The sequence below is a fragment of the Leuciscus leuciscus genome (assembly GCF_965113295.1).
Source record: "Leuciscus leuciscus genome assembly, chromosome: 20".
Lineage (NCBI taxonomy): Eukaryota > Metazoa > Chordata > Actinopteri > Cypriniformes > Leuciscidae > Leuciscus > Leuciscus leuciscus.
The window spans coordinates 6857453-6885451 of NC_138744.1; the positions used below are offsets into that span (position 1 = coordinate 6857453).

The window sequence follows — 27999 nt, forward strand, 5'->3', positions numbered from 1 at the left end:
CGTTACCTGTCAAAGTGACCAGCGTAATTCAAATCAGCCCATAATTTGCTGAATAGCTCTTGCCAAGCTAACCCTTTATGAAATGTTTTTGATTGTTTATTTGTTACTTGATATTTTTACTGTATGACAAGCTTACGGAATGTGCTTCTGCCAGGTAATTGCTTGTAAAATACTTGTCAAGGGAGATATCTGCTACGGCTTGCAGATAACCGTTCAGAAGTGCGCTCTCGCCATCTGTTTACCTTGGCAGTTTTATATATGAAAATTATATATTTTTTTTTTTACTCGCTCTGGATAAGAGCATCTGCTGAATTCCATAAAGGAAAGTGATATTAAATATCTCAAGTCTTTATTTACTCAGTTATGTTGGAACAAACTCGTAGTTTTTCTGTGGAACACACAAAAAGGACTTTTTAAAGAGACTTCACACTGATTATAGATTGAGAGTTCTTAGTAAACTTGGCTGTCAAGTTCCAAAAAAGGACAAATAACATCATAAAAGGATCTAATGTTCCATATTCCTGAAGTCTTAACTGTTGTTGTATGGAAAAGGTCTTTGTGAAGATTATTTGAACTTTTTTGTGTGTTTTCCATGGGAAAAATATCACATTACGACATGAGGATGAGTAAATAATTCGAATATTTTTTTTGTGAGTGTAAACGATCTCTTTTGAATTCTGGTGGATTTTGATCTTTTAATTTCAGTATTTGAGGAATTTTTGGAGGATTTTTGAGGATTTTACAAAACTAGTGGCAGTAAAACTTTAGCAATGTTTAATCCTTTTCACACAAATTATTATTAAAGTGGCAGATTCTTGATTAATAAAGACTTATTATTCAGTTCCTTGCTACTGTATTTTATAACCACTTTTTACAATAGCACATGATTTATAAACTAATCCATTTTGACGTTTGCATCACATAACAAGCTCCATATGTTTTGCTTTTTCTGACATAGTAAACTTGCTCGGTAGTTCACCTGGTACAGCCTTGCCACTGCGAAACACGAGTCATGATGAAAGAGCCCAAGAAGCAAAGTAATATCATTTTGAAGAAATATCGCCACCGGCATGCTTTTCTAATAAGCTTTGGTTGCCATACAAATACCTGAATTTTTTATTGTTGGTGGGTTTTTATGAGGCTAAATAAGGGGATCTGAATCATGATAGTGGCGATGACAGTCCCGTAGTTCTGCCAAATCAAATGGATAACTGGAAGCCAGAGGAATTGTGTGGCAAATTGAGGGATTTCTTTGTGGATTTCAAGTGTTCAAAAATCTGCCTTGTTTCTCAGCACTGCTTCCACCCTTCTGCTTCCAAAAAAAATCTATGATGCATGAAACATTTTGACTTCCGTTGCTTTAACAAGCAGGATGCTGTATAGAAATGTTGTAGAAAGCAGAGGGCTATTAGACTAACATTGTCAGATTGGTGGAAGGCATCCTGTTCCATGATTACAGCTGTTGTTGCTGGGAGTTCCTCAAATTCTCATTCACTCTCACCAATGGAGACCACATGTACCGGTGGAGTCTGTCACAGGAGCGCTGCTTACCTGCCGCCCCATCAGCTCCACTGTGTGGCTGTTCTATTGAGACTGACACTTTAATGAGTACAGAGAGAGGGTTTCAGCACTACCTCTATTCCCAGCATGTCCCAGATGACATTAGGGATACCACGTCTGTACATTTTTCTCTAACCCTAACCTCATATAATATGTGCATTAGACTTAAAATTAGCCTTCGTGTTATACTTTCATATTTATGCATGAGACATAGACATTTGAAATTAATTTGAAAAATGAAACAGCATTTAGCAAGGGTGTATTTTATGCTTAATTGGAACATGTTGCTATATTTTTGGTTAATGGCTGAATCTCAGGAAAAAGTTTCAAAGAACATTTTAAAAAGAGCTTGGGTCATATTTCCCCTGAAAATTTGAATAAATAAATACTATGTTGCAGAAATGACAAACACCATTGAGAAGAATGAGAATATATAAAAGGGAAATACCTGTGCACCTTATGATAATGAGAATTTGAGAGATGAAATGTGTTTAATCTCATGCAAAAAATAAATAAATAAATAAATAAATAAATAAAAAATCCTAATGGATCAAACAATTTTGATTATGCAAAATAGCATTTCTTTTTTTCTCTCTCTTTTGATTTGGAGTGAAATGTGACCTGGACATGTTTTTTTTTTATTCAATTTATTCACACTGATACAATTTTTTTTTTTTTTTACACCTGCACAGCTTTGGTTTTTGCAGAGGCAAAATTTAATTTTTTGGCCTTTATATGACACTTTTATTCATAGTATGGTGGAGAGATGAGAAGATGGGGAATTGAGAAAATAGATTCAAACTCACTTCAGCTGCATGAGCACCAGGACTCAATATGTCAGAGCTTGTGCACTATGGTGCTATATTTTGATGAAAGACTATAAAATCAAGCTTTTTCTTTGGAATAATGCACTGATAAATCATGCACAATATGACCAGGGTTATTTATTCAGAAAGCAAATGGTTCCATTTTTATTTAATGTTGTCTTTAAAGTCATAAGAAACCAATAACTGCCACCATTAGATTTTAATGGAGTTTGATTGAATGGCTCAATGCTTCCTTGTGTATTGTCAGAAAGCAGTCATAAATGAGATAGTCAGCAATGGAGCAGGTCTACAGGGACCATCTGAGGTTATTGCCTTCTGTGGAGGTCATTTCATGAGGTTTTCTGGGGGATTTTAGATTTATTTGTGCACGTATGCAAAAACACTGAAACTCATGATATCAATATACTGATAGCTTTTAAAATGTGTTCAACTTTAAAGATGTGCAAATATGTACAAATCTTCTGTCCTGTTGTCAAAATGCTAGTAAAAACTGATATACAGTATGAACTGTGATTATGTTTGCAAAATGTATAAATTGTGTTAAAAGTATAGCTTATATTATGGAACGACATACCGTATTTAGATTTATTTACCAATCAGAAGGGGTTTAATCAGTTCAAGTGTTTTTAATGGGTGTAATTTAACATTGAAGATTTCTTGAGACTTAAGAACTGTTTCTGCTGCAAAAATTATGTTTGTATATGAAGAGGCTCAATGAGAGCCATTAACAGAGTCAGAAATAGATGGGAAACTGGCTGAGAAAACCCTTAAGTGGCAAAAATAGCATCCAGAGGATGAAAGACGTAGTTTGCCATCGCTGTTGAAAAGTTTGCAAACATGATGAAGAGAACCGCCCACCTCTGTATTATTGCTACTGACCTATAATGTATGAGGCTGTCATGTGTCAGTGCAATACAGTGGGAGTGATGGATGACTTTGCATTGGCAGAGTATTATCCTTTCGTTGAGCTGTTCTCTTTCACATTGCTGTTCTCATGGTCAGATCTACCTCTCATGGTCTGCTTCTACTGGTCTGTGTGAGGCGCAGCCACAGTTTATTACTATTTACCTTAATCTGACAGTAACTAAAGCAACATAACTGGGAATTTAAAGACCAATGTGTTTTCTATCTTTTAATTTTTTTAATTTTTTTTTAATTTTTTTTTTGCTATGGCAAACATCACTATACTATTGCAAAAATGGGAATTTGCTTTCTCTATATTAAGACATCCATCCATCATTCAATATCTATCCATTCATCGGCTCTGATTTCTCTCTCTCTCCCTCCTCTCCGCATACGCTGTGTAATTTTAGTTAGCTCAGATGATTTGCAATTGCTCTATATTATAACTGGGGAATTTTTATTAGATATTTTCCCACTCATCAGCGTCTCTAGAGGCTTCCCATATGTCTCACCATAAACACACACACACACAGTGATTAAATATGTATTCCCAGTGAAAAATTATGGGGCGTTAAATCACACGTCTTTTTCTTTAGCAGATATTTTGAAAAATGCATATCCACCATGCATAATAACCAGATTTATTTGCATTCTTTGAAAATAACTAAAAACCAAAGAAATGATCTGACTGTTTTCACCGCTGGAAAGATGAATGTCTATTTAAATTGGGTCATTTATGTAGTAGAAATGTGAAATTATTTTAGAAGTTGGTACCTTCTAGACTGAGAAAAGCCAGAAAATTTATTTTTGCTCATGTGGATGAAAGACAACAACTCCCAGAATGCACTTGCTTTGCTGCCCTACGAGGCCACTCCCAAGCCATGCCTACTGGTTACAGAGGGCAGTATCGGAAGAAATTATACAACTAGGCTACTAGTTGACTCGAAACTGAAAAGACAACGTTTTATCGTGAGATCCCACCCCCTATGGGCGGTTTGAAAACGTGATACTAGCTCCTACTACTGGCTATAGTCTCTAGCCTCTGGCCAAAAAAGCCTCAGATGACGCAAAATGGCGATTTTCGCGTCATCTGAGTTTTTTTTCCAGACACACAAAACAGAAATCTCTCATCTCAGGAGGACATGAGGGAGGGAAGCGTGGTCATTCGAAAATACTACAGGGTTTCTACTGATACAAAGCTTAATGCTTATCGGTGAAGTATCCCTTTTAATGCCATTGATTTTGTGATACAAAAATACAAAATCATTAAGGCTGTCAATTGATTAAATCTTTGAATAGACATTACAAAAAGTGACTTTATAGGTCAATATAGAATTGTTTGTTTTATTTTCATATTGAATAACTGGTTTACAGTCAAAAGCAGCTCATTTTGAAAACAACTTCGATTTCGATTTGCTAATGTCGATTTCTCTGAGGTAGACTTGCTTCTAAGAAGGGACCATTTACAAAGGACACATTTTTGTATTTTAAAATTGTTAAATTAATTGTAATAAATCAAATTAAAAAAATGTCACAACTAAAAAAAATATATAATAAAATATATAATCTCTCTTTTCCTTACAGCACAAGTATCTCCTGAAACATGAGCGACATCTACGAGTCTGCAGCCAATTCTCTGGGCTTGTTCAACAGCCCCTGCCTGACCAAAGTAGAGCTGCGGGTCACCTGTAAAGGCATCTCAGACAGGGATGCCCTCAACAAACCTGATCCCTGTGTGGTCATCAAAATGCAGTCTCATGGCCAGTGGTTGGAGGTGGGTTTGTCTTTCCAGTCAGATGCATAACATTTCTGGTTATGTGACTAAATGAAATCATTTTTAGGTAATAAGGTCTTCTAATCGTTTTTGTGGACCGTATCAATGCATTTTTCACAGCACTTGTGCCTTTTCACACATTCCTTTGCTGCTTTCTTCCAATTTTACACTCATTTTCACACCATGGGCCCTATCTTGCACCCAGCGCAATTGACTCTGTACACCGACGCATGTATCATTCCTATTTTGCACCCGACGCACAGCGGACTTTTCCCTCCACAGACCAGACGCACATCGGTAAATTAGGGAATGAACTTGCGCTCCCGGGGGGCGGCTCAGCGAAAAGAGGAGGCGTGTTCCGGCGCAAACGTTCCCTGGTGCTATTTTGCAGTTCCAGAAAACAATTCCGCCATAGACCAGGAAAAACCTAGTTTAAAGTCAGTGGCGCGTTTTCAGTGGCGCGTTCAGATGCTATTTTAAGGGCGCATGCTTGGCTATAATGTACCGTGTGCACAACGCGCATACACTTTGCTTCTCTCATCTACACACAGACGCAGCAGTTGCCATTTTTGCAAACCATACATAATTACAAGGGAAAATATTCCACATGAGGGAAATCATTGTGGTGCATGAAGATGGCATAAATCTAGCTTACACATTTACTTAAATTATTATACACCTGTTTAACCTAAGCTTATTTGGGTGGGTTTCTCCCATCCCCATACAATGTCACTTCTCTGTCTTTTACGGCCCTGACGAGAACGTCGGTCTCCTCGGCTGTGAACCGACTGGCGTGCGCCTGGCAAATCCGCCGTTATAATAGCAATCCGCCATGGAACAAGGGCGCCTGTTCTTAAAGGGAATGTGAGATGATGCTCTGATTGGTTTATTTCACGTTACGCCCAAACCACACCTATGAGTAATGTAGCTACTTCAGACCAACCAATTTTAGATTTGCGTCAGGTGCAAGAGTCATTTATCCCGCCGGCATAATAGCAACAGTGCCCGAGATCCGCCCACAAAGTTACTTGCGTTTCGCATTTGATACTTGTGTTTCAGATCGTTAAAATAGGGCCCCGTATCTCACATGAGCGTAGTTTTGGGTATATACACTCTTTTTTTGGCACTGGTGGTTCCATGAAGAATCTTAAACATCCTTTAAAACTCTCCATTGCACAAAAGGGGAAAAAGGTTCTTTAGATTACTAACTCTTTCCCTGCCATTGACATAATTTTCCATTATTTATGACACAATGCTTTCCCAACCATTGAAGTCATTTTCTTGCGATCCTTGTTTTCACTGTTATATGTGTAACTGGTCCCACTCGAGCCGCTCTGAGCAGGATTCGAACCGTGGTCTCCGGTGTGGGAGAGCTACACAAGGACCTCAGGCATAACACAAATCCACAGTATTGCCTCATAACCAACCTGCCTAAAGTATAGTTTTCCCCCAACGGTTCTCCCATGTATGCTTGATCTATGACAAGCTGTTTGTTCTTTTCAGGAGAAATACGAAGTTCTATCATGAAACTCTAGATGGTGCAGGCTGATCAATAATCAGTCCTTCACTCAATATTGCTATCACATTCTCTATAGGGCACAGCTGATTGGTTCTTGCTGTATCAGCAGCCAATGAGCTTGCTGCTTAACTTTCAAATACTTGGTCAGCGTTTGCTGTAGAAATTTGCAGTGTGCTTTCAGAAACCGTCCACCTCCCCAGCTCCACCTGTATAGGGTAATTCATGCATGTCATTGTAAAGCAGCAACATGTCTTACTTGCTCACAGCAGCGTGTTGTATATGTATTGGCAGTAGTAAGTCCCAGACTTGCTCTGCAGCAGCAACAGCAGCAATACCAGCAGAAGTGTTGCAGATCTATTCTGCCAAGACCAAACATACCAACATTCAGAGAGTTGTCATGACAGAATTATATATATATATATATTTGTGTGTGAGTGAACGAGAGAAGCAGACAGCATATGTACACTGAGAAATCTCCCTGTCAGGTTATGAAGGCTTTGCCAGCTCACCATCGGGAATCTGTTCTCACCACGCTCTGTCTCATTAAACATTCACATATTCACTTATAGTGATTCTGCTCTCTGAGTGTGTGTGTCTCTAAAGGAAACCCCACTCTAAAATCTTAATTTTGCAACCGCTTCGTACATGTTCTCAAAGGATCTCTTCATTCCCCCTGGAAATCCCGCTATGAAGAACATTTGAAGAACGTCTTCTGTTTAGCTGTACTGTTTGTTCTTTAAGGGCTGCTGGCTGAGCCTGTTGCATCATGCTTTTTCTACCATTTTTCCAATTTCACTACATTGGAGTTTTTAAATGGGATTACGTGTGGAATTGTGTATAATGTCATAAATATTAAAATAACGCCAATAAACCAAACACATTTTCAGTTTATGAGCTATGAGCTAATGTGTATTAAGAGAGAAATATCATGATATTTCGTTTCTCTGATGCTGCCTGAAGCAAATTTACATAGTGCAACAAACAAGAGCAATGTGATTTATTGCAGTCATGATTGCATTTCTCTTCACACCTCTTAACCTGTTTCCTCAGTATGCAGTGCTATGGGTCAGACTCATTTATCTGAAAATTTCACTTATACATGCTATTGTATTGAGTGCCCCAATGACTTAAATTTCATATCTGTGGGTTTTGGCTAAATCTAATTTGAGTGGAATATCCCACTGTGATAGTCTCTCTCTCCGTTTGATAGCTCATCTCTCAATTTCCAACTACACTGGGAGCCATTATCAAATCTTTAGCTAAAGTATGACAGTGTTAATTAAATTCGGTCTGTATCTCGCTAGCAAGAATATCCCTCGTTCATCTGGAGCTGTGAGAGGGGATTACTACTGTTTCAGGTCACTGGTTTGGGTAGAGAAAATGCCAGATACAGCTTTTTTTTTAAAGAGTATCTATATGTATCTATATGCATGTTTAAAATAAATTAAATAGATTACAATTTGAATTTATGTATTAAATGGGGAAAAACTGCCATATAGATATTTTAAATATTATCTCATAATTTGCCAGCAGATTTAGCCCATTAGGCTTCTGTCACTTTAAGACCTGACCCACGGATATATGGCTTATATGGCATTTTTCCCCTATGGTATCGATGTCAAAATTGTGGCCGGTGAAAATGCTGAGTGGCTAGTAACATTTAAAAGTTTGAAGAAAAAAAAAAAACATAAAAAAAAAAAAATCAATATATAATTGTATACATTAAAATAAAACAGTTATTTTAAATTGTAATAATATTTCACATTATTACTGTACAGTACAGTATAGTTTTTACTGTATTTTTGATCAAACAAATCCAGCCTTGGTGAGCATAAGAGACTTCTTTCAAAAACATTGAAACATCTTACAGTAGTGTACTTTGAAAGTGGGTTAACTATAATAAAAATACCACCTGTTAATAGTGTTGCATTATGAATTTTCATAGTCAGCAGTGTTTGTCTGTTGACCCTTGATCAAGATTAGTGTTTGTTTGTTTAGCTGGTGGCTCCTGAGTGAGTGTAAGTACAGGAAACATGCTTTTAAACTACGGCAGTCAGGGAGAGTAAAGACCTGCTGCTGACCCTGCCTGCGATTAGCCAGAGCTCGAGCACCATCTAACAGAGAGAGATGGTCACAAACACTCTCAGCAAATCCAGTATGCTCTGAATCACAAAGAAGGCACTCCATAATGCTGACTGCGTACACTAAATCATGATGGGCCCTCAGTCTCTGGGGTGAAGGGCCTTTAATGTACTGTATTTCCGGACGTTTCCAGGTTGTGCCCTTGAAAATGTAGTACATTTGTGAAAAAGTACATTTGTGCATGGCAACTCCTTTCAAAGAGGATTTTGTTCAATGGTCCTGAGCAGTGGTCTAATGTGATCTATCTATCTATCTATCTATCTATCTATCTATCTATCTATCTATCTATCTATCTATCTATCTATCTATCTATCTATCTATCTATCTATCTATCTATCTATCTATCTATCTATCTATCTATCTATCTATCTATCTATCTATCTATCTATCTATCTAATCTATCTAGGTCTTTAAAATAATCTAGTTAAAAAAATAAAATAATAACTCAAATAATAATACAAAATAAAAAGCACCCTATTTCAATTTACTATTATTTTGGAACAATGGACTTTTACATTTATTTAAATGTATTTGATTTTTGTTTAATTGAATTTAATATGCATACTTTAATTATAATATTTATTATGGTAAAAAACAAAATGCATTTTTTATATTTTTTATCATTTCTTAAAATGTCTAATGTTTTGACAAAATATTACTTCCTTTAAGATATTACTTCCTATAAATACAATACATTTATTATATTCAGATTTATGTTCAGGATTTCTACAGTCATGCAAAACCTAGAAATACTACAACATTTTAAATTTGTGTTTTCAAGGCCAGCAGGAAAAGTTGTGAATATAAATACAATTTTGAAAAGTCCTTTTAGGTTTTTATTTATATTCATGACTTTTTTCAAAATTTGTCTAAAATATGTTAATGGAGAGAAATTGACTTTATGAGTGCAAGTACAATGATTCTGAAAGGTCCTTGTCCAGCGATGATTAATTTATTAGTCAGAAGGTGTGGGAACCCTGTACTGTATCATCAAACACCTCATTTCCAATTCTATGTGTGAGAAATACCAATAAATAAAGGTTTTCTCACTCAAAGAGCCTCATAATGTGAGCTCTGATAGAACTGACACCACCCTCTCAATTTCTCTGAAAATGAATGCTGTGTGAAGAACACACAAAAAATGTTCGGCTCTAAAGTTACATTGCCATTGGCTATAATGACCTGTCAGCATGTCAGATCCCAGTCCATGGCTGTCAACTCTCACCAATAATCAGACAAAAGGCAGAACTGAAGATAAGAGTCTGACTGTCACCTACAGCATTCAGTCGCACATGTGAATGACTGTGGCAGGTGGAGCTGTTCTTTCATCTACCTAGAATGCCAATCACAGGAGCAGGGAGCACTCCTGTTGAATAAGGATAGCCTATCTCCATATCGCTCGCTTCAGGGTGCAATCCAGTTTTCGCTTAGACTGATTTCATGGTCTGAAATAATTGGATATCGATGTAAAAAGAACAAAAAAAACCCAAAAAACCTTCAAGCTGTAGTGATGTCATACTAGTGATCCTCTCATCACAATCACACAATATAGGGATGTTTTCCCATTAAAAGAGTCACTGATACCAGGGTGTTGTGGTTGTTTTTCCAGAACATTTCTATGCTGTTGCTAAGTCATGAATTGAACTGAATTGAGCTGAATAATCACTGTTATCTTCTGCTTTATAGGTGAAGCAATTGTTTTCAGAATTGATGAAGTTTGCAACATCAACACTGTTATTTAACTGAATTGAATAAAAATTTAACTGACTTGAGCTGAAAAATGACATTACTGTCTTCAGTAGAGCTGCTTATTGCTGAATTGAACTTGTTTCATAATTAATTAACTTTACACAGTTATTGAGCTGCATTGAGCTGAAAAATGACACTATTGTCATAATTTGAATCTGTCTCATATTTGATGAAGTTTGCTATTAATATGTGAAGCTGCTTTTAAACTATTTCTATTGTGTATAAAGCGCTATAAGAATAAAGGTGACTCGACTAGGCTGATTATTATCCATTAATATTGGTGCTCAATTATTAATAATGGTTCTTATTATATCAATGTTGAAAACAGTTTTTGCTGCTTAATACTTTGTGGAAATATCTTTGTCACTTTTTATCAATTTAATGTGTCCTAAAAGTATTAATTTCTTTCTGTCATAGTTTCCACAACGGTTTTCAACATTAAAGGTACAATATGCAAGAATTTTTGCCGCTAGAGGGCGCTACATTCCAAACAACAACAACGGCGTAGCTTGATGACGATGTGAAGGAGCGTGGAATGATGGGAACTGTCGTTTTAAACTCCACCGTGGATGTAAATCAGTCAGACGGGAATCGAAAAATCATGTTCATGGATGAGGCTAAGTTCTATTTTTATAAATGTTGCGTTTAATGACATGCTTTTTGTGGCGAGGGGGGCGTGGTTCAGCGCGGTCTGTGATGGGAGAGAGAAGAGACGAGCAAGTAGGTCAAGTGCAAATGCACCTGTGTCTTATTGCTGTGATCCACGTGGAGAGACCGCTTATAAGCCGCGCTGGAACGAGAGAGAGACTGGAGAGAAAATTGGACGCAGAGGAAGAAAACCGGTGGATCCGAGCTCTCATTTTTGAACTGTTTTGTGCCGTCGCGGTTGCCACAGTGAATGCGCGTTGTGCGCGGCTTTTGTTTGTTTTGCTTTATTTTAATAAAGTACGAGTCCCAGTCACGACGACGCGTCTTCTTCCTTCCTGACTCTTAAACCTCATCACACTTTTATTTCATTAAAATGAATTAACCGCAAGAAAAGTAAGGTTTAATACTTCATAGATGTTACTGTATTTGTTGAATTCATTGTTGTGATAACGCTGCGCAGTTTTACATGTTCTAAACAATTGTTGTAAAAGTACATTCGAACATACCCACATCATTTGCCAAAATACTGATTAATCTTTATGTATAACACATGCTATGTTTATTTACATGGCCATAAACACCAGACGTGATAAACAATGTCAATAAACTAAACACAAATCTAAAGCAATAATACTTTCCTTACATAAACATAACTATTACCGAATGCTACATTTGGAAAATATAAAATGAAGCATGCTTTGTCGACAGAACCAGCTGCAATCGGTAAAGAATAATTGTGTCCCATAACGACTGCAAGAAACAAGCTAAAGTTTGTAGCTTGATAGACGCTACAACTACAACTTTCGCATTTGTCCAGGACTCCACGCAGTACGAGCGGAAACCGAGGGTGATGCGGATATGACGCAATTGACTGGCGACTCCCAGCTCCCCCCTGCTCTAACGCCCCGTTTCCTTGGTTAAAATCGCAATTTTCTCACGATTTAAAAATAGTTGGAAACATTTGGGATATTGTAAGTAATCAACTTAACAAAATATATAACACTGGCCTTGAGATTTTGGGATATTTTAATGCAAAATTCTTACATATTGTACCTTTAATACGTTTCTTGAGCACCAAATCAGCATTAGAACAATTTCTGAAGGATCATGTGACACTGAAGACTGGAGTAACGGCTGCTGAAAATTCAGCATTAGCCTACCATCAAAGGAATAAATTACATTTTATAAAGCGGATAGTTCCGGGTCCTTGATTCTGACTGGTTGAGCCACGTTCGACGAAGCCGTTGTAAATTACTCAACAAACATACACCTGTGACTGCATTACATTAGTGTTACTGCGCAACTGCCGTTTGTGATTCTTTGTTGCTGCATGTGTTGCTTGGCAACCTCTTTGGAACTTCCCTGCTTGGGGTCAGCCCTATGTTCCCACAGCCCTATGTTCCCACGGCCCTATGTTCCCACATTTCTAAGAATTTGTTTTTTACTGAAAATTTTGAAAATTAGGCCCTATGTTCCCACAACCATATGTTCCCACAGCCCTATGTTCCCACAGTCCTATGTTCTCTCATTTAACTATGTCCCCTATGAAGGGTAGGTTTTAGTGCTTGTGCTGGTACAGGGATAGCCCAATTACATCCCAGACAAGTCTTCCTCCTGTGAGGGGTAGGTTTAGGTATGTTAACTAATTAAGCCCTAGTCCCCTATGAAGGGTAAGTTTTAGTGCTAGGGCTGTGGGAACATAAGGCTGTGGGAACATAGGGCTGTGGGAACATAGACATGCTCCCCATTGCTTGTTGGAGGAATAAATGTGTTATAACGTTATATTTTTTGTTGCTGGTGTTTATTTTATGAATAAAATAAATAGTAAAATGAATATTTTGATGGAGTGACCGTTTTATAAAAGCGATAAGCCCCTTGAAGCTGTGTTTTACAGTGAATTTAGGGGGTTTTAGGCACTCCACTTCGCTGGGCTTATTGCTTTATTAAAGACTGAGTAAAATAAGCAGTAGTAATTTCGATGCTTGCCTTAGCAGAATACAAGTTTGTTTATCTTTTTGATGATTAAAATTATATTTGCCATGGCTTATCAGTTCTGAAAGTGAACATTTAGTTTTTCTTCATCTTTTCCCTCTTTTTCTTCTGCCCCTGTTAATGTCTTCTTTTCTATCATTTACACCCCAGGTTTTGTGCAGTCATGAATTTGAGAGGCACGTTTGTCTGTTCAACTTTTTTTGCTTTGGCATTTGCTGAAGTGAAGCTGTGGCTTATCATGATGCAGCTTCTAAACTTCAGTGATATTTAAGAAATAATATCAATATTCATGAAGCATAAGCATAAACATAGCAGGCTGACAGAGTTATGCGGTTAGACGTGGGTCATCTGGGCACTCACGATTACAATCTGTCAGTCATGTGATGGCAGACGTCCTTTCTCTGTGTGTTCCCTTTCTGTTCCATCACCCCTCTGTGTGCACGTGCAAGGTCTGCTCGCTGTTCTTTTTGTCCATTGCATCTACACGATGGAATGGGGCTGAACATCTCTTTGGGAGCTCTGTTTCACCATCATTAATTTATCACAGTCAAACTTGAATTTGAAAGTTTCTCCCTATGGATATTTTCTTGTGGCATCTTGCCTCACTGTTTCAAAATGTTAATTATGAGTGTGTTTTAGTAGGAATTCTATGACTATATGTTCGCAATTACTATTTTGATGAATACATGAATTTCGAGAATCATTTTGAGAATAAGTTTCAAATTAACAATAAAATTGGATAATAGGTATCAAATGCTGCTTCTTTGACTGAATTTATGCAGATTTCCATGCAGGTTCAGCTATTGTGTATGCATGTTTTAGAGTTAATAATGCTATTAAAAAGATGGACAGGTGCCATATCAAGCATTGTGATTTTAGTGTTTAGTTTTATACAAGGCATCTGTCTCCTCCTAGTATACTGTTCCTACTACCTTAAAGAAAGTGAGTAAGCCACTATTCCATTATAAATGTTTACAATTGTTGTGTGCTACATTTTACTTTATAAACAATACCGTTTTGGGCCAGTACATTTTTTTATGTCTATTATCCTCAACAAAGCTGCATTAATTTAATTAAAAAAGTTTTTTATTTTTTAAATGTAATTTCTTCCTGTGATGGCAAAGCTGAAATGTCAGCATCATTACTCTTAGTCTTCAGTGTCACATGATCCTTTCAAATATCAATCTAATATGCTGATTTGGTTATCAATGTTGTAAACAGTTGTGCTGCTTAATTATTTAACCGAAACTGTGATAACTTTTTCAGGATTCTTTGATGAATAGAAAGTACAAAAGAAGAACAACATTTATTTAAAATATATACAGTTGTAATTACAAATCAGATTTATTTGCAAAAAATGTTCAGACTCTCAGGTGTTTGCAATGATCAAATCAAACAAAAGTAATTGTAATAGGTCAACAAATGTTTCAAGTTGTTTCCCCAAATCCAACTGAAAATGCAACTTTTAATGACTGCAGTCTCAAAATTATTCAACCCCCTGAATAGAATCTCTCACAACAGTTCAATTCTGCAAAACAAGTGTTGTCTCAAGCACACCTGATGCCACTAATCAAGGGCTTCATTAGTTGCACCAGGTGTGCTTGACCTAGAACACATGACATATCTGAATAGGCTAAGTTTGTTGAGTGTCACGTTTGACTGCATGTTAGAAATATGGCTAAGTAAAAAGAATGTTCCAAAAAGTTAAGAGAATATATCATCGCCCTTCACAAACAGGGAACAGGATACAAAAAGAGAGCGAAGACACTAAATGTTCCTAAAGACACTGCTGGAAACATATTTTGCAAGTTCAAAGTTAAAGAAACAGTGGTTACACTACCTTGACGTGCTCATTTATCACACTGGGAACAGTCCATTTGAGTGCACTGCATTGTGAGATATTACATCTCATAAAAAATATAAATATTAGTATGCTATTCAGAATAGCTTTATTTCTGCAAATAGCAATTCAATTGGGATATTCACACTTTCTGGTTCTTTCTCCTCCATCCTTTTATCTTCCTCTTTGAAAAATCCACTTTTCTGCCTTAGTGTCTCCTTCACATGTATTTAAAGACAGCAAGCGAGGTCTCAAGTGGACAGCTGAACGAGGGAAACATTTCTTCACACAAGTTGGCCTTATTTAAAGCTGTTCAAAAAAAATGAAGCGCTGACGTGAGAGCATGGTAAACAGCTTATTTGGGGTGCTGGCATGCAGTTGAAATGGTTAATGATAGCTCTTGCTGCACCCTGGCGCCCTCCTCTCGGGCCTGCTCTCATACGTGTGGAGATGGGAGAGCAGCCATTAACTATGCAGAGTGAATGTGGCTGCAGAATCAGAGACCCCACGTTCTGCAAAGGAATCGCTGAGACATGGGATTGTGTGAGGAAAGGAAGGTAAATGTTAGCCTGGCAAGCCAGACGTACATCAAGACCCTGGCTGCAAAATAATTTTGCTGCCGCTAGGGTGCGTCTAGATTTCTAGGCTAGGTAAATGTGGCTTCCAGGGGCAATTAGACCCATGTGTGGTGGATGTTGCACATGTTGAGGCTCATCCTTTGGGGCAGTGCTATTTGTGACTTGTGTATGAATGTGTGTGTGTGTGTGTGTGTTTTGGATGTGTGAGAATGGATGTGATGAAACCTTATGAAATATGCTTATGCTTGCCAAACTTCCATCCGGCATATCACACTCACAAGAAAGGCCAAGAAACAAGGCTGGTGTGAAACCATTTATAGTAGATTATTTTGCATTCTCTTTCAGTAGATCAGACATTTTTAATATGCTTACACAACAATATATAACTGATAACACAGTTACACTTTCCAGGCCATGCTTAAAGGAATATTCCAGGTTTAGTAGAAGTTAAAGTGTTAGTTCACCCAAAAATGAAAATTATCCCATAATTTACTAACCCTCAAGCCGTAAATGACTTTCTTCTTTCAGCCGAATACAATCAGAGTTATATAAAAAATATCCTGGTTCGTCCTAGCTTTATAATGGGAGTGAATACCGATAGAGAAACTGGAATCTACCTAATAACGGTTCCTCTAGCTCTATCGCTCAGGTGATCGCTTTTACTACTCTATTAGTCAGAAGGAATATTCTCCTTAAATGGAGATGTGCTACTTCCCCTACTCACAATAGATGGATGAAAATATATATTTTTCTACATCAAATCGGAGAAATTAAAGTGCCCCTGTTATGCTATTTCAAAGTTTCCTAATGTTGTTTTGGAGGTCAAAAAACTCAAAGGTAAAAAAACTGTTTAATTTCCTCATAATATACAGTGGGTACGGAAAGTATTCAGACCCCCTTAAATTTTTCACTCTTTGTTATATTGCAGCCATTTGCTAAAATCATTTAAGTTCATTTTTTTCCTCATTATTGTACACACAGCACACCATATTGACAGAAAAACACAGAATTGTGTTTTTTTTAACAAAAATGCCCATTGCCATAACAACATCAGCTCTGCTTGTCCAGAGGCTTCCTACACCGTAAACTAAAAACAGTAATGAACAATGACGTCGATTTTACCATATCAGTGCGAGCGCGAGTCCGATGATGAAACACTGGAAGAACTGTTATTCAACCCGAACCCCCATAGCAAGTACGGCTCGAGCAGGACTCAGTGTTTCTCAGTGATACACTACTCGGTTTGAGGTACATTATGAGATGTTGCAACTGTAATTCCTCACCATCAGCATTAACAAGTGCATGTCCATCAACAAACCGATTATTTTACTTGTACTAATTTATTTACCAAGTATTTTTCTAATTTATTGAGGTGAACATGTGGAAACTGTGTCAATAACAGTGCATGTATGCAATGTATACATTAGCCGAGCTCTAGAGTGAATGATCTGATGTAACATAAACGTTGGTAAAACAGATCTTGCTCTATGCTTAATCTTTACTCAGAGTAGTGAGAACGACAGACGATCTGCATTAATAGACACATTTTTAGATAATCGTGGCCCACAACTGATTAGCAGAAGAATTTCAGTAAGACAGTAATAATGTGAGCAACCAGTTAGCAGGAGATCTACACAATATAAAACTCAAAACTAAGTATCTTTCAAGAGCAAGCGGTTTGTGAATCCTGTATTGAACTCATAGATTGAACTCCGAGATTTGAGAAGCAGTCTTCAGTGTAATAAAGAGAACACAGCAAAAGTTTAGGATTATACTGCTGTGATATCATGGTAAAGATTAACTTTATGAAACAAAGTAAAGAGGCCGCACTATGCATATAAAACGTTTATTTTGCACAAACGCGTTTCGGCGTGTGCCTTCTTCAGTGTGCAATCAGGGAAGCTTGTGACCAATCTTAAATACCCACACCCACACCTTTCTGCGCCAACTCACTCGCCTTTTCCCTTTAGAATACCACACGGGAATTTCAAATGTTTGAATTGTGCTGCTTGTAATTTTATGATCACAGAAAATACCTTCACACATCCAAAAACAGGCAGGGTGTATAAAATAAAGGGCAGAATCACATGTCTATCAACTTTTATTGTGTATCTACTAACGTGTCCTTGTGGTTTATTTTATGTGGGCAAAACAAAGCGACAATTGAAAACCCGAATTTTCGAACACAAATGTGCCATCAGAAAGAATGACGATAAATCATCAGTTGCAAGACATTTTAATTCTGTGGGACATAATGCCAACATGCTCAAATTTATGGGCTTGGAGCTGGTTAATCGGCCTCCAAGAGGTGGAGACCGTGAGAACCTCCTCTTGCAGCGAGAGGCTTGGCATATTTTTAATTTGAACACTTGCATCCCGCATGGGATGAATGAAGATCTGACACTAAGCTGCTTCTTATAAATGCAGGTTAATACCACATGTGTATTGAATGTGTTAAAACTCTTTATGTATTATGAGTATTATATTGCAGTATAGTGACACTATTGGTCCCGGTATCACTTTAATATTATTATTATTTGATGATGATGACGATGATGGGTGTGTCAATGATAATGGGTGTGGGTATTTAAGATTGGTCACAAGCTTCCCTGATTGCACACTGAAGAAGGCACACGCCGAAACGCGTTTGTGCAAAATAAACGTTTTATATGCATAGTGCGGCCTCTTTACTTTGTTTCATATGTGTTATATAAGGCCAGCACTCTGAAAATCGAAAAAAACATAGAGTGAAGCCTGCTCCCAACCCTATCAAAGATTAACTTTAACCACTGATTCTTCACATGCTCGTCCTTGGGTAGTGAAAAAAAACTGGCTTTACCTTCACATTGTAGGGCACAGCGTCTTCTCGACATGATGCTGTCCAGGATCCACAGGAATCAGCTGCAGTGTTTGAGGTTCAAGTTTTCCCTGGTGTCTGAGCGCGCAATAAGTGGGCCGGCAATATGCTAAAGTTTCGTCTTGACGTCACAACGAAACGGCTTATGACTCGTTTGAAAAACAATTCATTTCATTGAATCAGAGTCGACTCTTACTTTTGAAAGACAAAAACTTTATACGGTGCACTTTCAGATTTAAAACTTTGCAGGATGTTTTCATTCACTTAGAGCTATGTTACACACTACATGAAAGGTCATTTTCAAAAATCCATAATAGGGACCCTTTAAGGTCCATGCTTCGAAGTTCTCTTAAACCCTTTAGTAACATCTGGGATCCCTTATTAAAGGCTTGCTTTGCCCCTCTGATCCTGCCTCGGATAATACTTAGCACTGATGTCTCTTTAAGAAAATCACTGAATGTTATTCATGAGAGAATAATGTGTCTTTTTCTATTTTTATTTATTTATTTATCTATTTATTTGATTTTACTTATTATTTAATTTTGTTTATTTATTTATTTTCTCTTTCCCTCAATTGTGTGGGGATGGTTAGGGTTTGGGGTTTGACATGTTATGGCAAGGACATATTTTTGTTTGCTGATCATTTCAGTGTATATATAATCTATGTCGTCTTGATAAAATGCCAATAGAAAAGACTGGAAATAGAAGTATTTGAAAGTGGACAAAAGAGATGGATCAAAATACCTGATGTAAACATGTATGTGTCTGACTCATCTACTTGTGATCCGATCGACCAAAACGCATCTTAATACCAGGTGTAAACAGGGTCAAGGAGTCCTGAATTCTTTTTTCCGGTTTCAACAAAAATATGAAACGGCATATTACACTGCTCTTTTGAACTTTCTATTTATCAAATGATCAATCCTGAAAAATGGGTATCATAGTTTTTCAATTGCCTTAAACCATAATTGTTCAACATATTGATATCACCATTTGAGCAGTTGTCCTTTGAAGCATAACTGAATGACTATAAGCCTTTCCACCAGTGGTGTCTTGAATATTTATTTGTATCTCCAGAGCTCTGCTGTCTAGGTGTTGACTGCTCTGCCCTTCACTGCCAAAAGACTGTCAGTCCAGTCTAGAGATGCTCTCAGGCCCTGTTTATGCAGGCATAAAGGGACTTTTCTAAGGCTGAGAGGACACACGTCTTTTCTGAAAAGCTGGCTTGTCCAGGCGTTCTTGTCAGAAATTGTCATGTGGGATCTGCTTGTTGATGTGTATGGTAGAGTGATGGAAGATCCATGAATGGAAGGCTTGGCTTCGGATAGTCCCGCTTTTATGGTTTCAGGTCACTTTTTTATTTGCCTGAGGAAAAATCCTGTAAAGCCTGATTTATTATCAGTGAGCAATGAAATTAAGTTCTTGTCAATATTTTCCCATTCTGCCATTATTTCCATTATTGTTCTTGGAATATTTGTAGTAGTTCCCCTTGTGTCATTTTCTGTTTCGAATTATTGCTTAGTGAATTGTAAGGAAAATAAGTGTTTTTTTCAGCAATTTTGTGTGCATCTCATTTGTTATCATTAAATAGTATATTATATCTTATACAATGTCAAATATAGACCACTTTGTTATCAGCATTAGCACTGGTCATGCACTATGTACGTGAGTATTTAGAATGATTTTATATTTATTTTTACACTTTTTCTGAACTTTTCCATGAACTTTTCTTCTATTTGAAAAATAATGAAGTTAGATGAATATCTGTTTTTTCACGATCAGTAATGTATATGGTTTGACAACACAAATGTTCTTTTTTGAATCAAACAAACTCACAAGTTTAAGAAGTCTCTTCGACCATGTACACTCTGTAAAGTTTCAGGGGTGACAACCATATTTAAAAACGAGACTGAATCCCCATAATTATCATTTCGTGTGTGTATAGAATATAACCAAAGTCCTTATAAGACAAGTCATTTCACTCGGCAGCCATCTTTGAAACATCTCTCAGGCAGCTATTTCAGTTATTTTAGTGCAGCTCCTATCTCTTTGAATGGGTAAACATAGTTCTCTAAGGCAGTTCACCAAGCTTACAAATAAATGTAATATTTGAAATCATCAATGAAATCTGACAACAATTGTCTCATAAATGTGGTTTCTTCTGTTAAAATAGCATTAAAAAAGCTTAATTTTCAGGCTGGAGCATCCAATGCACATGTGCGATCCTAGGTGCGCATCTCAGAACATTGACTGTTTATATAGCAACTGGAGCTTCTAACCAAAGATTTTATACATAGAAAGACGGTGCACTTGTACGAATGGGAGAAAGTGTGGAATAAGTCCCGCCTTCTAAAGAAAAGAGCCAATCTGAAATTGGTAAAGTCTTCGCGTCGTTAGAAGCTCCGGTTCCTACAGAAACTGAGACGCTGCACATGCACATTAGCTTGGTCCAGCCTTAAAAATGCTTTTTTTTGGTCATGATTCGTGTGTTTAGAAACAAAATGAGACAGTTGTTTTCAGATTTCATTGGTGCATTTCAAAAATGAAATCTAATTGTAAGCTTGGCGAACGATTTTGGAAAATTTGATGTTTTCCCATTCAAAGAGAGCTGCATGCCCGAGGGGCATTTCAAAGATGGCCGTCGAGTGAAATGACTTGTCTTAAAGGGACTTCGTTCTAACGGCAGCTGCAGTGCATGTCGCCAGATGACTTTATCAATCAGCGATTGGCTCTTTTATTTAGACATATTACGTGTTGCACTTTCTCCCATTAAAGCTCCCATTAATTCTAAACTAAAGCTGCATTCAAACTATCAGCGACTTTGTCATTGCATGTCGCCAGTGGCCAGTGGCGGTGAGATCTTGTTCCAACTAGTGGGCGTTCCAACTACTGTTTGTGAATGACAATCACAGATTTTACTTCATAAACTAAAATAACTTCCTTCCGATAGACGGCCATATGCATCGATTTATGGCAAATGATTAACCCTTGACCTGACGCAGGACCTATTGACAAACGCGGAAGCGCAGAGGATAGAGCCAAACAAAACACCAATCACGAATTAAAAGTATAAAACGAGAATTTTAAAAGAGAAATGTTGGAGGATTTCAATATAAGAGAAGCTTGGGTTTGTTGCCCAGCCCTATTTGTTTGAACCGCGAGAAGCGTCAAAGCTTACGCTACTCCTACATCCTACGTCAAACGTCGTCAAGTGTTACTCTTTTGGCGCAACTCGACTTGCGTAGGCTGTCTGCCGGAAGCTAGTTATTTTAGTTTATAAATATAGATATTTTTCTTACAAAAAAAAACATTGCTTTGCTTCAGAAGGCCTTTATTAACCTCCTGGAGTCATATAGATTACTTTTATGATGAATGGATGCAAAATCAGGACCACCATTCACTACCATTATAAAGCTCGGAAGAGCCAGGACATTTTTTTTATATTACTCCGATTGTATTAGTCTGAAAGAAGATTGTCATATACACCTAGGATGGCTTGAGAGTGAGTAAATCTTGGGATAATAAATGTTTTTGGGTGAACTATCCCTTTAAAGACCTAATATAAAGTTCAATATGAAGCATTTTGAATATTTTTGCTTATTATGGGCTTGTATTGTTTGCTGTTTTTTTTCTTCAAGATCTAGCAACATGAATGAGTCAAGGCTTGTACCTCGTTCCTTGTGATGATTTTCTTGCACCACGCATACAGCAGAGAGACACATTTTATATACGGCATTAACAACTGTTTTTTCAGTTCAGTTTCACGCTTGTCACACATACATTTTTCGGGAATTAATTTGGTTGTAGAATGTGGTTGTCACTCCCTTAAATTACTGAACTGTGTGTGTATAGAACACGATTAAGCAATACAAGATAAACTGACAATCGGATTTAGCTGCTTTGCCTTATTGGTTGATTAGTTAACCAATGCCCACAAAACTACTATACAGTATTCAACACGAACAGGTCTCCACATTACTTAATATATACAAAACATAAGAGTTAATTTTCTAATATACCTTTCAGTCACAGCAAATCATGCCAGAAGCTTAAAACGCCAAATTTCAGTAGTGATTGGTGTTTCTAGCCAAAACTCAACTAGAGTACTTTCTCATCATAAAGACCTTGACTATGGTTGAAGTATTTGAGAGATTACTTAATTAATTAATTTTACTCAATTACTCTGAGTAAATTATAATTATTAAGGTTTACAATGTTCAATCCTCTCACAGTTCATGTGTGACACCAACCCGACTTGCTTAACATGCTCTTTAAATGTTTACTTTCTTTTAATAGACCAGATGTCATAAAACAGTGGCAATTACTTCTTTTCAGATGAATAAATCACAAGGAGCTTTCTGAGAGGTTAACAAGTTATCTCATGTACAACAGAGCATATGTTTACTGACAGCAGTGTCGGAAAATTCCCTGTACAAACAACAGTTAGACAGAGAAGTGATGTGTATTAAGCGTCATCAGAACTGTATTATTTGCGCTTTGAGAAATGAGATTTATTTGCATATTCACCAGCAGAATTAAGCAGCTGCTTTGAGGTCCATGTCTCCCCGATTGATGTTTATTCCCTCCAGGTGCATGCTGAGTAGATGACATACGCAACTTTCTCAATAAAACAGCTCCAGCTGCCCAGAGGAAGCCCCTGTAAACAAAGAGAAAACACCTGGAAGAGTCAGGCAAATATTTATAGATCTTAATGAAGAGGAATGGTGGTGTCTCCAGATGGTTGGTTCAAATGAAACGGGTAGCCTGAGTTATGCAAACAGGAATATAATGGTGGGGTAAATTAAAAAGAAATAAAATGATAGTGTTTGCATTTGTGGTAAACAAGATTCTGGAGCGGGCAGGAAAAAGGTAGAGGAGGAACTCCCGGAGCCATGTTTTTCCTGCTTCTTTGGAAAACAGTTTGCTGAATATGAATATGCTGAAGTTGAAATTGTGGAAAAGTGCTTAAATGTTAAGCTTTTGTTTATGATATCACACAAATGACATGTGAGACATACAGTACACAGCTCATGATAAACATCCACATAAGTGAAATGCATTATTGTGGCGGACATTTATATGATTAAATCTTTTTAAATGGTAAAAGACCTCAGTCAGAAAGAAATAAAGAAAGAAAGGTTGGCACTTCCCCTCACAGAGAGCAGACAGAAATGAAAAACCGAACAGAATCCCGAGTCTCTAAGCTGCCCGAGGAAAGTTAAACAACTGAGACTAAACCACGACTAGGCAGCTGAGGCATTTCAGATAAAACAAACCATTTTCTTTGCCTGTGTGAGGTGAGAGGCAGATACATTCTTCAAGAAAAGGGATTTGGCAGTGACATAGCTTTATCTGCATTTTTCTTTTGCATTTGCTGGTTTCATTTAAAACAGCAGTAAAAAAGTTAACTTTAGGTGATTATAGGTCTCAAATGAGGGTATAATAAGGGTTATTCAATGCATACCATATCTCCTGAGTGAACTAAACCTTGTTTGACTTCTCTGCATCAAAATGCTTTGCTATATCAGCTATTAGTACTTGTTAGTTAGTAGATTGTACTTTACTTGAGATTGATGATAATACATTAGGTAGGGTGACCATACGTCCTGTTTAACCAGGACATATCTGGCCAGGATTTCGAGATCGCCCAAAATGCCCGGGATTCGGCTTTTGCTTTCTACAGTCACCATTCATTATGTTTACATTATTACGTTATTTGACACTGACACGTACGTGCCAGCTTTGCAGGTCATGCATTCTGATTCACACGGATCCCGATCGAGACGAAAACACAGGAATTTTCTTAGCAATGCTTACACGCACATCAACCGATCACTTGTTTAGCGTTCATGTAAACACTACATTCAGATTAACCAATCGGAATTAATTCAGTCCTACTGAATCAAAAGGTGTACATGTAAACAAAATGAATGGCGACGAGAAAGCAAAAGCCGAATCGCGGATATTTTGGGCGATCTCGAAATCCCGGCCGGACATGACCTGGAATGGTCACCCTACATTAGGGCCATTAGGCTATAAGCGCACTATGAAAAACAACTAGAGTTGCCTTTGGTGGTTAATGGTAAGATAAGTATAAATGGATTGGGGTTGTAAAGTACAAATTGATCCGTTCTTAAGGTCACTTCCCAGGTCACTGAGTCTAAGTTGATCAGCACTTGTCAAACATCTTGTTACTTCCCTATCAAGCAGCTGGAATATTGACTTTAGTAATCCTCCTGGAAAGCTGTTAACTTGATTAACGTAAGTAGAGACACTCCTGAATATCCACTTCAGGGATTTCAGCTTAACTGAAGCCAAGGCTGTGTTTTGAATTGAATACAGTAGTATACAGTGTGTGCATTAAATAAAAAAAGTGACACAATATGCAATATGTAATGACTAACATTTCCAACCAATGCCAATATAAAGACTTCTCTCCCAAAAAAGACATATGTCATTATATACTAATGTCAATATCCGCATGTTATTCGATTCCCTTTCATTGTATGGGAACTTGCACAATGTCAATGTTTTATCAATGAAGTGGGGTCTACTTTTTTTAAATCAGTTTTATATTGATAACATTGCATAACATGAAAAGAGCTTTTACTATTATATATATAAAAAAGAAGATTTGTGAGCATTAGTGGAACTAGAGGTGTGAGAATAAACACGAAAAACACGTGATCGTCATGCGGTGAATATGGCCAATCGTGGAACAGTTGTGTCATCATCAGAGCTCATGCAGCCGCTCTGGAGAAGCTGTGCAGAATGAACCAGCCGGCTGCTCTCGAATCGCTCTCGCGGTACTTTGATGGCGTACGTCACAGTCACGTGGCGTCCGTGCTGTCTCAAGTCGGACAAAATTTCTAACCAGCATGCACTGCTTCAAGTCAGCTGCCGATCGGTCTGCACAACGCTGCATGAAGTCGACACAAGTCTAATGTTTAGTTCAATGAGTGGTATCCAATTAGAAATAACCTCAGAATATCCATTTATCTCAGAACAGCTATTTTGCATTTTTACTCAGATTTTATGTTAAAAGGGCAGAATTCTTGTCAATCAAATCAAACAAATACTTCTAAGGGGGCCTCAAAGATAATTTACACAAATACAAGACAGAATAAGCATTAAAATAAGCTTAAACAACTAAAAATCAAGATATTTCTTATGTTAATTCAACCCCCTCCAGAGGGTGCTTCTCCCGACTCCTGGGCTAGCTCATCATGATTGCCTGGACCAGAGCCCGTCTACAGAGAGCCTGGCCACTCCCTATTAAGTCCTATTGTATCGAATTTTGGTTGTAGTTCCACCAGAGTTCCACTGGGGGCGATCGCCCATGAGTGCAAAATGAATGGGAGTCTATGGGGTTAGACGGCTAAATTTGTCTCTTTCACCCGATTGCCGTTGAGAAATCTCAGATTTGATTGTAGGTTTTGCAAGTTCAACATGGGTTATAGGTCGAAAGTTGTATGTCCTTTCGATTTCTTACAGGTTGAGTTGTTGTTTCCCATAACACGCTAGCATTCTGCTAATGAACGCTGATTGGTCAGTGAAGGACTGAATGATTACGACCAGAGATACCGCTTGATGGCATTGTGTGTGCGTGTGTGTTTTTTCGGCGTGGTCTTTTAAAACAACAAAACAAAAACTCTTCTAGCACATGTATTTACCTGTGTCAGCTGTGTTGTCGATGCCTCGAGAGAAAAGAAAGTGCAGAGCGCGAAAGCACCAAAGTGACTGAAGGATTGCCGTAAAGCAGTATCTCTGGTCGTACGATGTGTATGACGTCATTGACATTTTAAAAGACTTTTTAAAGCAAATAAGTGACTACCCAGCAATCTAACACCCAGCAATGTGTAATTTCTTTGCATCTCCTTTCGAATACAACATTCAAATTACTAGACAAAAAATTATATCCTGAGAAAAGTGGATTTTGAGGGGTGTAGCGCCATAGACCTCCATTCATTCTGCACTCGTCCTGTGAGCGCCCTCATATGGAACCAGAGTGGAACTGCAACCAGTTCAGAAGCCGGAAGTTTACTGAGAGTGGAAGTTCTCCCCTTATTAGACATTCTCTGCCTGGACTCATTGTGTTGTGATTTGGTTCAGCTGTGTTTCATTAGCTTGTTAAGCCCTGCATATATAAGCCCTCCCAGACAGTATACATATCAGGTCCTCATCTGGGCCAACTATGGCACAGTTCTGGCAGCAGAAAAGATCATATGGGTGGTATCTGGCCCACACACATTAAGCTGGTTTTAGTGAGTTGTGGCTTGCTGTGTGCGGCCCATGTGACCTTTGCTGCTGCCACAACTGAGCCGTGTGTGCCATAGTTGGCCCAGATGAGGCCCTGATATGTATGCTATTGCCAGCCACGCTCAGGTTGAGTGATCACTGTCATTCCATGTGGTATGTGAGCCACAACTGGGCCAGATGTCTTTTGCTATCTGGGCTGTGTTTTCACTCTTTCTTTGCGAAATCTTATTTGTGTCACCACGGCATTTCTGAGTGTCAGAGCAGTTAACATTTTTTTTTATATATAAAAAATAATAAAATAACCAAATAAAAAAATTCTAGTTATGTCAATATTTAAAGTATGTTAGAAATGGAATAAAAAGACTTCTTCTTTGAATAAAAATCATTGTCCTTAATCCTTATCCAGTAAATAACGAACGAGTGGGAAAAATCATGGCGCCTTTGAATATCGTGGACAGTGGTCCTTGGGGTCAAAAAGGTTGAGAACCACTGTTCTAGATCACACTGGAAAGGTTGAGTGCATTGCATTGTATGATGCAGTATTCTGTGCAATACTGTACATTTGGGCAATATTATAGGTCTTTCTTTCTCGTAATACAGACGTTTTATGTCCTGCACATTGTGTGCTTACTGCAGAAATAGTAGCATTGTAGTACAGTATGTTAGTGTGCTATTCTGAACATAATCCAAGTAGGTATTTGTTTTCTGGTATGTTTACAGGTGGACAGGACGGAGGTGATTCGGAGTTGTATAAACCCCACGTTTTCTAAGGTCTTCACCCTGGATTTTTACTTCGAAGAGATTCAGCGACTACGTTTCGAGCTCTACGACATCAGCAGCAGTCATAATGGCATGAGAGAGGCGGACTGCCTGGGAGCCGTTGAGTGCACACTGGGCCAAGTGAGCAACCATCTCCATCTCACAAAATGCATAGAAATTCAAGCATGTTATGTGTAATATTTAGGGTGTTTCATGTTTTGCTTGGTAAATGCTCATTTTTGAAACAGGATCTCTATGTGATCATTGATTGCACACAGTCAGGGAAGAGTAGGGCCGGCACTGTGCCCAAATCAGATGAAGCCTTCTAATTAAATAATCACACCAACCACCGTTAAAAGCATTTCCGGACATTTTACGGCTGATTGAATTGTGAAACGTGAGATGTCTGTGTAACTGCCTCAGTGTGGGGGGAATGCCAGCCCAGATGGGCCATGCCACTCTCTTATCTGTAGTTTGAGCAAATGGAAAACCAGACACATGATCTTCCGCCAGATGGTTTAGATTTGCAGTCTCTCAGTAAAGAATTGGCTAGAAGCTTATAATGTATAGCGGATGCCAATATTCATTTTGT

General features: G+C 37.8%; 1 protein-coding gene across 1 annotated transcript in view; it reads left to right on the forward strand.

Annotated features, from left to right (window-relative positions):
- The window catches only part of cpne4a (copine IVa), a 63857-nt gene that overhangs the window by 7076 nt on the left and 28782 nt on the right, over nucleotides 1-27999 (forward strand). Inside the window, exons 2-3 of the mRNA XM_082148968.1 lie at nucleotides 4875-5064; nucleotides 27369-27548. Coding sequence (XP_082005094.1) covers nucleotides 4894-5064; nucleotides 27369-27548 — 351 coding nt within the window. The 5' untranslated portion in view covers nucleotides 4875-4893. The remainder of the gene's footprint in view (nucleotides 1-4874; nucleotides 5065-27368; nucleotides 27549-27999) is intronic.